General features: G+C 46.9%; 1 protein-coding gene across 1 annotated transcript in view; it reads left to right on the top strand.

The window, feature by feature from the left end:
* Positions 1 to 16,392, top strand: part of ARHGEF17 (Rho guanine nucleotide exchange factor 17) — a 572,303-nt gene that overhangs the window by 307,477 nt on the left and 248,434 nt on the right. Inside the window, exon 2 of the mRNA XM_086933847.1 lies at positions 11,103 to 11,180. Within this exon, the coding sequence (XP_086789973.1) occupies positions 11,103 to 11,180 (78 nt within the window). The remainder of the gene's footprint in view (positions 1 to 11,102; positions 11,181 to 16,392) is intronic.

Here is a 16,392-nt window from a genome sequence, read left to right as displayed (position 1 = left end):
ACCATTGCCATTGACTTTGTACAGTGCTTTGCTGCCTTTAGGCTAGGTTCTAGTTAGAGAATTACCATACGCATACATATACACATACATACATACATACATCTCTGCAGCTTGCCAATGGGTTTACATTACCAGTATCCGCTGTGCCATTTGTGAATTTGTTGCCTAGTCTGCACTTGTGCTTTACACACACTTTTCCCTGTAGTGTGAGGACACAAGCAACCACAGAAGCTGTGAGGGTTTTGGAAGAGGACAATAGTGTTATGGAAACCGCACAAACTCTGAATTACACAATGCTTGTGATAAGATCAGGCCACCACATGGCACAAATTGACCATTCACAATGATGTGGCATGCCCGCGTGTTGTACGATAGATGAGCTGGTATCACACCGGCATTGATAGTGCTTCAGAATCTTGTGGCATACCAGTATCATCTTACCATGTAGGCTGGTTTTACGTTTTGCTGTGGTCTACTTCCCAGGCGTGTAATAACTTACTATGGCAAGTTTCGTCACATGTTGGCTGTCTATGATGCAAGACGCCATGCAGAACACACATGGCCTCTCTGTGCATATTCTATGTGTTCCAGATGTTAAACGGATTAGTGTCAGCAAGAGAGCGTCCAGAATGTAAATCCTGTACATAAGTACATCAGCCCAGTGTCCACGTGGTCTGTAACCGGTAGATTTGCTGAACGTCATAACATACCTTACAAATCTTGAATTTCCTCATTGTGTCCGTACCTTCCGTAATATGCAGACTAAATGTGACGCGACAGAACATTGTGTATAAAACACTCCATGGCGACCTATATGAAGCTCCACTGTACAAGACAACTTACCTTTCAAGTGGGGAATGATAGTAACATTGACGTAGAGATATGTAACCAAGATAACGCCCATGTATACAAAAAAAAGCCCTTTTTATTGGCACAACCACTTATTTATAGACCTACTGTACGACAAGCGACACATTCCAAGTGTTGAATTACCTCATAGTTTCAGCATCTTCTGTGACTTAGACTAATAGTAAGATGTTACATAATGCCCTGATGTGTAACAACCCCTATGCCATATGATATTAAATATCTTTATTCGATTCACAGAATCATCAAAGCAACATTAAATGCCATATGTATATCCGTGTATCTGTTGACCGAATGTATGATGTGACATACATGCCAGGCGTAAATGGACGTCAGTTTATCAGCTTGCCCTTTGGCAAAGGGGAGACTCTACAACTTCAGAAACCAGGCAGGCGTAGTTTGGTGTATTGCGCCTGCTCCTTATGCGGTGTAGTTGGGTGTTGGCTGCAAGCTGTCCAATTTGGTGCTTTGAGTGTGAGACCTTTTCAGATGTATTCGCCGGCTGTGGTGTGTGCCAACTCTTGGTTGTTTGACAAAATGTGACTGTCCTCTGATTCAGCCTCACAGGTCCACTGATATCTGCACTATTGAATTCTTTAAATAGTGTCCCTGCTCGTCAGATGCACCCCCACTGCTTGTGTTTATTTAGTTGTTTCCTTTGTGGTCAGGCTCTGCTTGGAGCTGAGCCCCACATGTCAAACAGATGCTCCTCTGATGCAGAACATGGTACTTGTTTTTCAAGCCTGGATTTTCGTTTCCCTTGAAAGATGTGTGTAGCTGCTCCTTGGTCAGGGACAGTCTTTTTGATGTGGTTCTTTGAGGCAAGGGGAGGGCAGACACAAGGGCTTCAGGATTGGAAAGTGGAATTCAGCAGCGACCACCTTGTCCGCCTCCCTCTGGTGTCGTAGCCATGTTGTGCTTCGGTTTTACACGGGCCCTTCTGTTGAGTTTCCAGGAGTGTGGTTGTGTTGTGCTTTATATTGTGATGTGTATCGGTTGTGTCATTCACCATATGTTTGCTATGAAGCCTCTATCCAGTGTGCCGTCTGGAATGGCATGGTGAGCAAAATAACAATGGATTTAGGCCCAGGTCTCTGTACTGGGGTGAATGTATGACATTGTTCTGCATTCTGTCCATCAATTGTTCTTTTTGCATTTGTCACCCCGAGTGAGACGGGTTTGCTCAGACGTTAATCCTGTGATCTCCATGCCACTGAAGTCAAGCTATCCTGGCTGATGAGGGCTGAAAGTCAGAGACTGGTCCGAGGATGCTTGTTTCCAGCCCAGAGAGGACCTGTCTTGGCAGTTCGGGCTGGACTGTTTCCATTGGGCGCAGGGTCAAGACTGATTTGCATATGCCTGGGTTCAACCTGGAATGGCATGGTGAACAAAAAAACGATGGATTTAGGCCCAAAACTCTGTACTAGGGTGAATGTATGACATAGTTCTGCATTCTGTCCATCAATTGTTCTTTTTGCGTTCGTCTTTTGCTGTGTGGCACATTGTTCTGTGCTGTGTAGATCCTTTTGCTTCTACTCCAGTGCTGGCATTGCTCTGATTGAAGACCACTCTGCCCACTCCTGGTGGCACTCTCCTGTTTTCCTTGCTCTAGTGTGCAAATTCTGCTTGTGTTAGCACATTAAACTCGAACCTACTGGCTTTGCCAATGTTAGTTTTCTGTAGCATCCTTTGTCAGATCATGTGTCTCTGCTTATTGACTAGCGCAGCTGGGCTAAAAATAGCTTTGGCAAATATATCTGGTTCAATGTTTCTATAGCATGCTCAGGTCTGATCTAGATGCCATGCAAATGCCAAACCGATGCGTTTGACCAATGCTTGATTTTATAAAGCAGCGAGCCACACTCACCTGGGTCTGACATCGTACCTCCCGTGCCAGCCGCGCAGTGCCAAATGCAGCACACACTGGCACCACAGAGTACAATAACACCTCACTGCATCATCATCCACTCGGGCAGGACAGCCGAGACGACACGGAAAAGGATGTGACGTCACGTGTACCTGTTCCCCGATGTAATACTCCTCCATCTACAGCAGAGGTCTTCAAACTTTTTGATGACGAGACCCCCTTGTAAAACCTTTTTAGGCGTAAGGACCCCCTTCCGAGAAAAGTTTCTAGAAACTGGTACTCCTCATCATCAACTTTTGACAACCATAAATGCGCCTGTTAGACCTCATCTCATCCCTCCATCATTCATCCACCCACACTTTCACACATCCATCCATCCACCCTTTCATCCTTCCATCCATACATCCATCCTTCATCCATCCACCCTTCCATCCATACATCCATCCTTTACTCATCCACCCTCCTTCCATCCACCCATCATTCATCCACCCACCTTTTCCAAACATCCATCAATCATTCATCCATGCAACCTTTTATCCATTCATAGATCCATCCACCCTTTCATCTTCCCATCCATACATCCATCCTTCATCCATCCACTCTTTCATTCTCCCATCCATCATCCATCCACCCTTTCATCCATACATCCATCCGCCCTTTCATCCATCCATCTACCCATCATTCATCCCCCCACCTTTTCACACATCCATCCATCCTTCCTTCATCCGTCCACTCTTTCATCCTTCCATCCATACATCTATCCTTCACCAATCTATCCTTCAGCCATCCACCCTTTCATCCTTCCATCCATACATCCATCATTCATCCATCCACCCTTTTATCCATTCATACATCCATCCACACTTCCATCCTCCGATCCATACATCCATCATTCATCCATCCACCCTTTCATCCATCCATTCACCCATCATTCATCCACCCATCTTTTTACACATCCATCCATCCATCATTCATCCATCTACCCTTTCATCCATCCATCCATCCTTCATCCGTCCACCCTTTCATTCTTCCATCCATACATCTATCCTTCACCAATCTATCCTTCATCCATCCACCCTTTCATCCTTCCATCCATACATCCATCCACCCTTTCATCCATCCACCCTTTCATCCATCCACCCTTTCATCCATCCACCCTTCATTCATCCACCCATCTTTTTACACATCCATCCATCATTCATCCATCCACCCTGTCATCCATCCATCCTTCATCGGTCCACCCTTTCATTCTTCCATCCATACATCTATCCTTCACCAATCTATCCTTCATCCATCCACCCTTTCATCCTTCCATCCATCATTCATCCATCCACCCTTCATTCATCCATTCACTCATCATTCATCCACACACCTTTTCACTCATCATTCATCCACCCACCTTTTCACACATCCATCCATCCATACATCCATCATTCATCCATCCACCCTTTCATCCATCCATTCACCCATCCTTCACCCATCCACCCTTCACCCATCCACCCTTCACCCATCCTTCCATCCACCCATCATTCATCCACCCACCTTTTCACACATCCATCCATCGTTCATCCATGCAACCTTTTATCCATTCATACATCCACCCACACTTCCATCCTCCGATCCATACATCCATCATTCATCCATCCATCCACCCTTTCATCCATCCATTCACCCATCATTCATCCACCCATCTTTTTACACATCCATCCATCCATCATTCATCCATCTACCCTTTCATCCATCCATCCTTCATCCGTCCACCCTTTCATCCTTCCATCCATACATCCATCATTCATCCATCCACCCTTTCATCCATCCACCCTTCATTCATCCACCCATCTTTTCACACATCCATCCATCCATCCATCATTCATCCATCCACCCTTTCATCCATCCATCCTTCATCCGTCCACCCTTTCATTCTTCCATCCATACATCTATCCTTCACCAATCTATCCTTCAACCATCCACCCTTTCATCCTTCCATCCATGCATCCATCATTCATCCATCCACCCTTTCATTCATCCATCCACTCATCATTCATCCACCCACCTTTTCACACATCCATCCATCCTTCAGCCTTACATCCATCCATCCATCCACCCAGCATTCATCCACCCACCTTTTCACAGATCCATCCATCCTTCAGCCTTTCATCCATCCACATCCATCCATCCTTCAGCCTTACATCCATCCACATCCATCCATCCTTCAGCCTTACATCCATCCACATCCATCCATCCTTCAGCCTTACATCCATCCATCCATCCACCCATCATTCATCCACCCACCTTTTCTGTGCCTCTCTCATGGGGGGGGGGGGGGGGGTCAGTATCTCTCTGCGTCGTCGTCCTTCTTCTTTCCTGCTCACAGGAGGGCATCTCTGTGCCTCCCTGCTGGGGGCGGGGGACCTGTCATGGGACCCACAGCTCCAGGTGCGCAACATCCATTGAACTCAAAGGGCTAAACTACAGCCACTCCCCCAGCCAGCCTGCCCCCACTTGCCCCCCCCCAGGTCCCCCCAGCTCGTGTATGTGAGCCCGGCTGAAACAGCTTCAGGGACACACACACAGTCACACCCAAGTACTTGAAAGGTCTTTAAAAGACCTTTTACTTGTTAATGAGGCATTGATGTTTTTCACACCTCGGTGTGAATTAGGCCTCCCCCGTGAGCACCCTCAGCCCAATGCCAGGAACTGCACTCTGCAGAATCTGCGACCCCCTTCCCAGGACTCCACGACCCCCCTGGTTGTCGGGCCCCACCGATTGAAGACCGCTGATCTACAGGCATGGGAAGGATGAAGAGGTGGGGAGGCCCTGCTGGGATTTAACGCTCTTTCACAGCAGTGTTCCTGGTATACTGCGCCCTCTGGTGGCCAACCCCTGATACTTCAACAATGCGTTTATTATCCGTTACTCCCCTGCCGCAAAGCATGACTTGAATGTACATTATGTAACCAGCATCTTGAGAGAAACTTTTCACACCCAAATAAGTCAAACAGTAACGCTGGCCAGGACCGAGGTGCACGATTCACTTTAATAGCGCCTAGATGGTCGATGGACACCTTGCTACAGCTCAAAGTGGTTCTAAACCAACGATATCATTTACCCTGGGCGTCAGTGTCAATTTCGTCTGACTTTAGAATAATAAAGATTTAACACAGAACTTTATTATTCAGACTGTTATGTAATTCTTAAATAACACAACGTCTGCTATTCACCCGCCTCTTGGCGCTGTCGGCTGCCTCTGTACCAAAGTGATGACTCCTGGTTGTCCTACAAGGGGCGCCCGGTCCAGCGCCCCAGCACCCAGGGGCGTAGTTAGTATCGGTGCAGCCGGTAAGGTGACTCCGATGTCAGAAACCGAAGGGCCCACTGAATCCTGTATTTTCCTACAATTGTTGTATTTTTCTACAACTTCTCGGTGAGAATTTGAATTTTATTGAATTTGATTTAGACCTCAACTGAGGTCAACAAATACACGATTAGAAAACGATAAAACCATTGTATTATTCAATATTAAAATAATTAAAAAAACTTTTTAAAAACATATAAATTATAACAAGTACATTAATCTGGTGGAGATTTACAAAACTCAATTAAACTTCTTGCAGATCTGAGGTTATGTCTATAACAAATGGGCCTTATAAGCCGGCGCCGGGCCTTTATCAGAATCCAGTTTGGAAAATGAATTTATAACACATGTACGAGATGCTGCCATCCTCCATTACATAAATCACAAGTTTCTGTAGAATTATCCGATTTGTACCATTTAAAGGTCACGGTCTTTAACCCCTTCGATGCTGATGACGAGCTCAGCTTATCATCAGCCACGGTGGGCGTGTGCGGATGACGAGCTGAGCTCGTCATCTAACGCGGCTTTTAGAAAAAAGCTGCGTAGCGGAAAAATAACCGCCGCAGCGATGCGGTTAAGGGTAGGATCCCTAGCCTTGTTAAAATTATGGTACGCCTGACCCTATGCTCTAATGAAAAATGTAGGTACTGTTTTGGTGTTTTATATTGTTGACCATCTGCAAAGTGCGCATAGTGTTTTAGCCGAGAACAGTGGTCTAAATCTAGCTCCTAGCTTAATCTTGAGGTCAGGTTCTTTAGATAAAGCTTCAGATGTATGGGGGTCATAGATTTAAATCGTGCAATCGTGCAACTGGACTGAGTTAGTGCATTATTTAAGTTCTTATTAAAAGTATGCTGGGGTGCATCGTCTCTGAAAGTCTCCAATTTCAGGATATACCTTATGGTCCCTTGTTCTGCATGTAAACGATTATAGGCCCAGCGGAGTATGTTTATAATAGCTTTTGCATGCACGCGGTCTATAGATAGCTCAAGGCAAATTGCTTGAACGGGTGCTGACTGATTGACTTTTAACCATTTACGTTGTAGAGTCCCTTCTTTTACATTCAGTCGCTGCCATGCTTTATTCAGTATATATTCCAGTGTATAAAGTATAATTGGGGGTATCTTTGAATGATAGACTTCAAGCATAGGAGCAAAGTGTCTTTTACCCGAGGAGGAGTCAAATCTCAATAGTCCACCAACATGGGCTTCAGCCTTTAGGCTGATGTGTCCAAGGTGGGGCAAATTTTATAAGGTCTACTTCCAAGTAGTCCAACTCCGGTACCCAGTAGAGTGGTACCCACTGGTGTGTTATTGGTTAGGATTTGGTAATTCTACCCGTGGGATTCTACATAAACGGGCCCCAAACAAACGAGTTGGACTAACAGCTAGGGTGGTCGAACTCAAATCTGGGGAACCGGGTTCAAGTCTCGGCAAGGACACGCAACATCCTGTGATTCTAGGCAAATCACATAATCTCCCGGTGTCTAACAAAAATGAATCTATTCTCATGTAATGCAACTGGTGCCAGTCTAAGGCGCTTTAATACCAGATACCTTCGGATTAAGTTTGCGCTATATAAAACTCTGTAAAATAAATAATCATATGTCATCAATCACGAGGGTCTTCCTGTTAATTTGAGATCAGCTGACGCGAGGGGGCAAACTTGACCCACCCCTCACACCTCATTTGTCAGTGCGCATTGCACCCAAGGAAAAGGTCGATCCCAATTTTAAGCTTGGAAGAAGGGAGGCTGTAAAAAATCGAGAGACTTATGTAAAGAGGCCACATTAAAACCTCTGAGGAGATAAAGGAAGAGAAATGGCTGTCAATGAACACTTCCATCATACACAACGCTGACACTTGGTGCTACGCCCTAAATTAAAGGATAGAGCTATTATTACCCTGAATTGATTCAAGCGCCTCCTGGTAAGACTCACCAATACACAACACTATGTGCCTCATTATGAGTTTGGATGTGCGGCGGCCGAACCACCCCCTGCTGCACTGACAGACCCATGTGCACACCGCCCACCATATTATGACTTTTTGAGCCACTAACGGGCGGTTCTTTAACAGTCCCACGGTGGTACCTATGAAATCGGCACCGCAATGGGAACGTCAAAGACAGTACCTGAACAGCGTAGATTGGTGCAGTCCATGCCGTGCAGGTACTGGGGTGCATGCACACAGGGGGCACAACATGTGCCCCCCTGCATACACTCCATGGCCCAGAGGCAACAGGGGACCCTGTTGGCCCCCCTTTTTTCTGCCATGTTTTTCATGGAGGAGGAACCAACATGAAAACCGTGGCATATAGGACATTTGTAATATGCTTGGCAGGACCATGGCGATCCTGCCAAGCATATTGCGGCCTCAAGACCTGCAATGGCGGTCCAACCGCCCTACTTGTATTAGGGCAGTCGGCAGACTACCACGGCCACACCCCGTGAGTCTGGCAGTCCATGGACCTCCAGAGTTTTAATCGGCCCCCTAGTATCCCAGATATATTAATTGCTAAACTCCAACCATCAGGATAAGAAACTTGTGGCCCAGAACTAGTAAAGATCTCTTTACTAGTACAAATATCCTTTCCAGACACGCACAAGGAATAGAGATAAATACAAACCCCTTTACAGGTGGCATCACACACCAGAAGGACTGCACGCAGTAGACAATTGGAAATCAAAAAACCCTGGTGAGATTTTGGGCATCCTGGCTTTCTTGCAGGTCTTCTGGGATAGACCGAAATGGGAAAAATACTAGGCAGGCGAGGTATTTTTGTGGAATATTCCATTAAGGTGAAGAGAACTGTATGACAATTCCTCTCAGCCCACTAGTCGCTGTAACCATGCGTGGTTGTCTGTAGCTCACTCGTGCCCCAGAGGGGTAAGATGACTTGTTTACTTCCGGTACTAGCAGGAAGTTATCTTACCATGACTTGAGTGTAGCAGGTAGAGGTGTGCTGCCAGGCACCCTAGAGTTATTGTTTCTGGATATGTATCTACTTAATTCCTGGTTATTTCTCCAATTTCTGAAAATATGTGTATGTGTATATATGTGTGTAAATGGTAGAGCAAATTGCGCAAGCGCTTCGGGAGGGCTCACCGCTTCATCCGACCCTCCGGTCTGTATTTGGCTCCTCTGCAATGTTCACAGGTTCCCCTGAATTAAAATTGGGTCCGACGCGTTTCGGGGCCACAAACGCCCCTTCCTCATGGACTGTGCACAGTTCAACACCATGTTCTCTTCACGCTGGTCAAACGCGTTTAAGTTTGAACAGCTGGCGTCGTCTTCCCTGAGTGGGTGGAGTCTGGCAACACCGGGACTCATGGTCAATGTAGTCCTGTGAAGTGAAATAAAATAGTAACCTTGAGTAGGCTGGCGTGTCTGCACTTTCATTGCTGTCATTAAGATCCTTAAGTAGGATGGGAGGGAAGCTGCGGGCATCACGTTTTATTCAAATGGATGTTGCGCTGACAGGCGAGTGTGTTTGATCTCGCCTCAGTCTCTTAGGACAGGATACATGTTCCGCCATCAGAGTGGACCTCCTTCCATGTGTATATATGTATGTGTGTGTGTATATATGTATGTGTGTGTGGATATATGTATGTGTGTGTGTGTACATATGTATGTATGTATGTGTGTGTATGGATATATGTATGTGTGTGTGTACATATGTATGTATGTGTGTGTATATATGTATGTGTGTGTATATATGTATGTATGTGTGTGTATATGTGTTTATATATGTATATGTGTGTATATATGTATGTGTGTGTGCCATGAGCCTTCTAGGAATGCTATATACTCACATGCTGGGAACTATATAAAGATGAGGAAAGTGTTCATGACGGGAGGGGAAGGACGATGGTTTTGGTGGCTGTGTCCACTCACTATTTGAATCAACTAAAAACTTCAATACAAACTATTGAAATGGAAAAGATGCTCGGCGTGTGCATCTTGGTGGGGATCAGCAATTCTCTTGCCACTCAGGAGCCCATGGTACGTTCTCTAGAATTGACTAGATCTCCACGCCATGTGCTGACGCCCTACGTATCGGTATGGGGGATACTTAGCAAGGGTGTTCTCGAATCCCTCTCTCTCACTTTGACTATTGGTGACAATATGGAGTGCACCGCGGGGTGTGGGGATTCAGCGTATGAGAGATGACGACCATGAGATGGATTGGGTGAACCCTTGACGGCATTGACACCCCAGTCTCTCCAGTAGGTGAGGGCTGGGTGGGCTCGCCGATGATGTTGTGGAAGGTACTAAAAAAGGTTTGGCCATGTTCAGGTCACCCACCCAGTCCAGCAATGGACCACGCGGGTCAATACAGACGAGTGCCCTGGATGACAACCAAAAACGAGCTAAGGGTTGAGTATCGCAAAGTTGTGTCGGAAGCTCTGTACCCCACTAGACTCCCGTGAAAGCAGCTCTATAAATATACTCACGAGGGCAGGGAAGTGGGTCACATTGCTTCACAAAGCTGGCAGGGCAGGGAAAGCTACTTCCTTTTCCCAGAATGTCCATGAAGATGAAGCGATTTCCTTTCCTGGTCGCTGCCTTTCCAATCAAGAGATTTATTTGCCACTCTTTGTTCTAAGAAATGCAGTGATTTACTGTGCAGAGCTTGCAGCAGAATATTGCTTTATATTCCTAGCAGGGGTCTGGCAGAGGACATTTTGTGGTTTCTCGTGAGTGGTACAGCAGAGAAAGTGGTTTCGTTCCCCGCAAATGTGGAACAGATTTGGTTGAATCTCCTTGTACACAGCAAGTGGTTTAATTTAATTTACATGTGTTGTCGCAGAGTTTTTGTATATCTTGGCGCTTTCTCGTGGTGATAATACTAATCTGAACTTGATAACATGCAATGATCCAAAACCTTGCTGTTCAAAAGTCGGCGTTGGTATATCTACCGCCGCCATGTTAGAAGATGTGGCAACAGTTTCTAGAGCGCATGCGTGTGTGAGCGTGACGATTGACCACGTGCTCTTCTCTCCCCTACAGGACATGAGGAAGCATGTTATCATGACCCTTCTGGACACAGAACAGTCCTACGTGGAATCCCTTCGCACCTTGATGCAGGTAGGTCATGTCCTGTGTCTGGTAGTGTGGCTCAGTGGTCTGTAGTACTATTTGGGGCATTTGTTGTTTTTAAGTGTGCAATGGGGTGTCCAAAGTTGGTCCACAAGGACCGGAATTGTTCCTGATTTTCATAATAATTACAGGCTGATGATTCCCATTAAGGTTCCATGTATCGATAGCGGTTCAGGGTGGAGATGGTAAAAGATGGCATGGATCCAGAGCTTGTGAATCCACGCTGTATCCTGAGCGTGCTTCTCCACGTTGGGCGCCCCAGTTTGCAATAAAATGACATTACAATTGTACTTCATATCCACTGGTGACAAAAGAAGTTTTAATGGGAAAGTTCAGGTTACGACACAACTCTATATCAGCTGGAACCTAATGTTCCAGTCCTGAGTTTTCCCTTTACAGATCAGTGTTTCAGGTGTGTTAATTCAGTGAGCTTAAATGAAGTGAATTATGAAAATTCACTAAACCCCTGGAGAGGAGCCTTTAAGCATGGTCACTAGGAGGCATGTTGTCACCTTACCATAGTCCATACTTTGCATTTCTAAACAAATCTTTTGAAAATGTGATTTTTCAGGTTATTGGTGTTTGTCTGGACTTTTCCATGATTTTCCTAGTATTACCTGACCCATAAATGGTCTGTGATGTTTTGGTATTCATTGAAGCATTTGCTAAACGTTTAATCTCAATGTGGTGCTGTTGGTGAGTAACGTGACTCACACTTTCTCAAGTTCAGTCAATGCACACTGCCCCCCTCCCCCCAAAATGTGATTCCTAGCTGTTAAGTGCATCCCCACCGTCTTAGGAGGGTCAAGTCAAGTCAAGTCATAAAATTTGTATAGCGCACTACATACCCAGAGGGTTTCAAGGCGCTTAGGAAGAGGAGGAGGATTATTTGTCAAATATCCACGTTTTAAGCTGCTTTCTGAACGCTAGGTGGTTCTGGGTGAGGCGGAGGTAAGCGGGGAGTGAGTTCCATGTTTTAGCAGCCAGGTAAGAAAAGGATCTGCCTCCCATGGTGGTCTTGTTGATGCGAGGTACAGTGGCGAGGGCTTGGTCGGAAGAGCGTAGTTGGCGGGAGGGGGTGTAGAAGGACAGTCGAGAGTTGAGGCAGTCTGGTCCGATGTCGTAAAGTGATTTGTGTGCGTGGGTGAGCAGTCGGAAAGTGATCCTCTTATTGACGGGTAGCCAGTGGAGGTCTTTAAGGTGACCAGAGATGTGTTCGTTGCGTGGGATGTCTAGTATGAGCCTGGCTGAGGCGTTTTGGATTCGTTGGAGTTTCTTCTGGAGTTTAGCGGTGGTACCTGCGTAGAGGGTGTTTCCGTAGTCCAGTCGGCTCGTGACCAGGGCGTGGGTGACTGTTTTCCTAGTTTCGGAGGGGATCCAGCGAAATGTTTTTCTGAGCATGCGAAGAATGTTGAAGCAGGAAGAGGATACGGCGCTGACTTGTTTGTTCATTGAGAGTGAAGAGTCCAGAATGACGCCAAGGTTCCGTGCGTGGTCTGTCGGGATGGGTGCTTTTCCGAGGGCCTCCGGCCACCAGGAGTCGTCCCAAGCAGAGGGGGATGTGCCTAGGATGAGGACTTCTGTTTTGTCTGAGTTCAGTTTCAGACGGCTTTGTTTCATCCATTCGGCGACTTCTTTCATTCCTTTGTGCAGGTTAGCTTTGGCGGCGCCGGGGTCATTGGTGAGAGAAAGGATCAGTTGAGTGTCGTCCGCGTAAGAGATGATGTTGAGGTTGTGTTGGCGTGCGATGGCCGCGAGGGGGCTCATGTATACGTTGAAGAGGGTGGGACTGAGTGAGGATCCTTGAGGTACGCCGCAGATGACTTCAGAGGCCTCGGACTTGAATGGAGGAAGGCGGACTCTCTGGGTTCTACCGGTGAGGAACGAGGTGATCCATTCCAGTGCTTTTCCTTTGATTCCGATGTTATTGAGGCGTTGTAGAAGGGTGCTGTGGCAGACTGTATCGAATGCTGCAGAGAGGTCGAGGAGGATGAGGGCGACTGTGTCTCCATTGTCCAGTAGAGTTCGAATGTCATCTGTTGCTGTGATGAGGGCGGTCTCAGTACTATGTTTTGCTCGGAAGCCAGATTGTGAGGGGTCGAGGGATTTGTTGGCTTCGAGGAAGGCGGCGAGCTGGCAGTTGACGGCTTTCTCGATGACTTTGGCCGGGAATGGAAGAAGCGAGATGGGGCGGTAATTTTTGAGTTCGGTGGGGTCCGCTGTTGGTTTTTTCAGAAGGGCGGTGAGTTCAGCGTGTTTCCAGTCTTCAGGGAAGGTAGCGGAGTTGAAGGAGCAGTTGATGACGTCTCGGAGGTGCGGCGCTATGACGGAGTCTGCTTTGTTGAAGATGTGGTGAGGACATGGGTCTGTGGGGGATCCTGAGTGGATGGAGTTCATCAGGCGGATGGTGTCCTCAGTGGAGATTGGCTTCCAGTCGTTAAGGGTGTTCACGGGGGGAGGATGGACAGCAGACGGCAGGGTGGGTTGGTTTCCGGGTTGGTTGTCAAAGCTGTTGTGGATGTCTGCAATCTTGTTGTGGAAAAAAGAGGCTAGGGAGTCGCAGAGGGTTTGAGAGGGGGTGATGTCGTTGGAGTTGGCCGAGGGATTGAAAAATTCCTTGACGATGTTGAAAAGTTCCTTGCTGTTGTGAGCGTTGTTGTCGAGTCCATCCTTGAATGCTGCTTTCTTGGCTTTTCGGATTAGTTGGTGGTGAGTGCGGGTGGCGTTTTTGAAGGCGTCCTTGGTGCTGGTGGTTGGGTCTTTTTTCCAGGCCTTTTCAAGGGAGCGGCAGAGTTTCTTGGACTTCTTGAGATCATCGTTGAACCATGAGGCCTTCTTGCTGCCAGGTTTGTTTTGACGTTTTTTCAGAGGTGCTAAGGTGTCAGCGGTGTTGGATAACCATAGGGTGAGATTAGCGGCGGCTTCGTTAGCGTTGGAGGAGGGGGCTGGGGTGTGTTGAAGGAGCGAAGCGGAGATTTGGTCTGTGGTGATTTTGTTCCAGTTCCTTTTCAAGGTAGGTTGGAGGTGGATGCTGGGTTTTGGTTTGTTGTAGGTGAAGTGAACGCATCTGTGGTCAGTCCAGATGAGGTCCGTAGTGTGGCTGAAGGAGACATGGTTGCTGGAGGTGAAGATGGGGTCGAGTGTGTGACCTGCGATGTGGGTGGGGGAAGTGACCAGTTGTTTAAGTCCGAGGTTGGTGAGGTTGTCCACGAGGGTGGCGGTGTTGCGGTCGTTGATCTTATCGAGGTGAAAGTTGAGGTCTCCCAGAAGGATGTAGTCTTTGGAGGGGAGCGCGTGTGGAGTGATGAAGTCCGTGATGTCTTCACTGACGCTGCGCGCGGGAGCAACTGTCATAAGAGGTTGTGGAGGGGGAGGGGCGAGGGAGGATAAGATGGGAGGCGGTTGCGTGGTGGAGGGGGCGGTCTCAGGGCAGAACAACAACAACAGAAGCAAATGGCGGCTATAGCGCGATTTTGACCCGGTTTGAGGAAGGAGCAGAGGTAAGGGCTGAAAAACGCTGATAAATGGCCAGCAAATGCAGGTTACAGCAAAGGTAGTTCTAAAAAAATCAAATAATGCAGGCACAGTTATCACAAGCAGGCAGGCACGTTCTAGCGCTAAGCGAGGGCAGCAGCACTATGCAGGCAACAAAGCAAGTTAACAGAAGCGTCCAGGAAGCTTAGCAGCGCGATGTATGCAATACCAGGCAGCTCAGGGCAGGGGTCAGCGAGGGCAGGAGGGAGCGACCGTGCTCAACCAGGGTCGAGGTGGGACCAAGAATCAGTCCTGATTTTTAGACCAACATCAATAAGCATCTTTAGACTTGATGAGGCATATCTGTAGTGAGAAAAGTGAAACTACAACTCCCAGAATCCTCATCAGTGGTGATAAAGAAACCAGCCTTGGGTGAACGCTACACATGGTGTGAGGGCACTTGACAGCAGTCTATTACCAGTGGTGGCAGGAGGGTACCATGATGGCTCACATCCATGGGGATGGGGACACCCTGCTATGGGCCTTAATTGAAGATTTATTTTATTTATTCTGTGAGGTTATTCGATTATAAGGTGTTATTTGTATTTGAAAAGTTCCTTAAACTCAAGCAGAACATAATCACACATCCTTCTTAAACAATTGTTTGTACCGTTTCTGCTGAATGTGCACTTAAAACGGGATTACTTATTGGAAGGCGTAAATGCATTACATTGGAACCTTTTCATTGGGCATTAACACTGCTACTCAAGGTGGTACTAGAACATTGCAGACATTTCAGAAGTTACATTGTAAATACATTTGTACTCCAGAAAACTAAGGTAACATCAGAGATTAGAAAGAAGTGTTTCTTGGAGGCATAAATGCACCTGACCCCAGCCCTACCAATCCTTGAAAGGGACATTTCATTGAGGCCGTGCTGCCCCCTCAGCGTTTATCTAACATGCACAGTACATGTTTTGCACTAAGGGCTATTTCCTGGCAGCAGACGCTCTAAATAAAAAACGCCCCCTAGTGGAGGCAATGTGCCCTAGCAGCTAGAAATGCTGACTGGAACTGGAAAAACAGGTTCGAATCCCGGCCTCTGTTCAACATCCTGTGATTCTGGGCAAATCGCTTAATCTCCCCAGGACTTAAAATTGCGTAACCTAGTCTGGTGCTGCTGTACAGCGCTCTAATGCCCAGGGCCAAGTTCGCCTATAAAAAAGCTGCCAAATAAAAGCTACTGTGTATTTTACAATATTTTCCTTGAAAGCTTGAATAACCGGTCAGTTTATTCCCTGGAAAATGTGATTTACTTATCCAAATTGAGGTATTACGTGTTTCTATATGATTCATCGCAGCTGAAGTAGAGCTGTTTGTCGGAGGCGTGCACGTGACTAAGCATGCGGGTTTAAATCGCAAATAAATGTATGCATCTAAGTTGCGTGATGTCAGCTGACAGTGTGTGTTTGGCCACACTTTTCTTTTCACAGTCAAGTGTTTTGATATTTTCATGTCGCACAGAATTGCTTGGCACTTGAGTTATGTTCAGTGCCTGGCAGCAGGGGGCTTGCAATGTTCTGGGCAGTGCCCCTCTCTGTGGTGAACGCAATAGTCTCAGCAGGTCCCTCCTTTATTATTCCGAAGACGCTTGCATGCCAGACCCAGAGGGAACGGACTCTTGCTGCTTTGCAGGTTTCATGCGGTTTTTGCAATGCACCGTGGG

The sequence above is a fragment of the Lissotriton vulgaris genome, chromosome 8, assembly GCF_964263255.1.
Source record: "Lissotriton vulgaris chromosome 8, aLisVul1.2, whole genome shotgun sequence".
NCBI classification, from domain to species: Eukaryota; Metazoa; Chordata; class Amphibia; order Caudata; family Salamandridae; genus Lissotriton; species Lissotriton vulgaris.
This window is presented reverse-complemented; position numbering and strand designations above follow the sequence as displayed.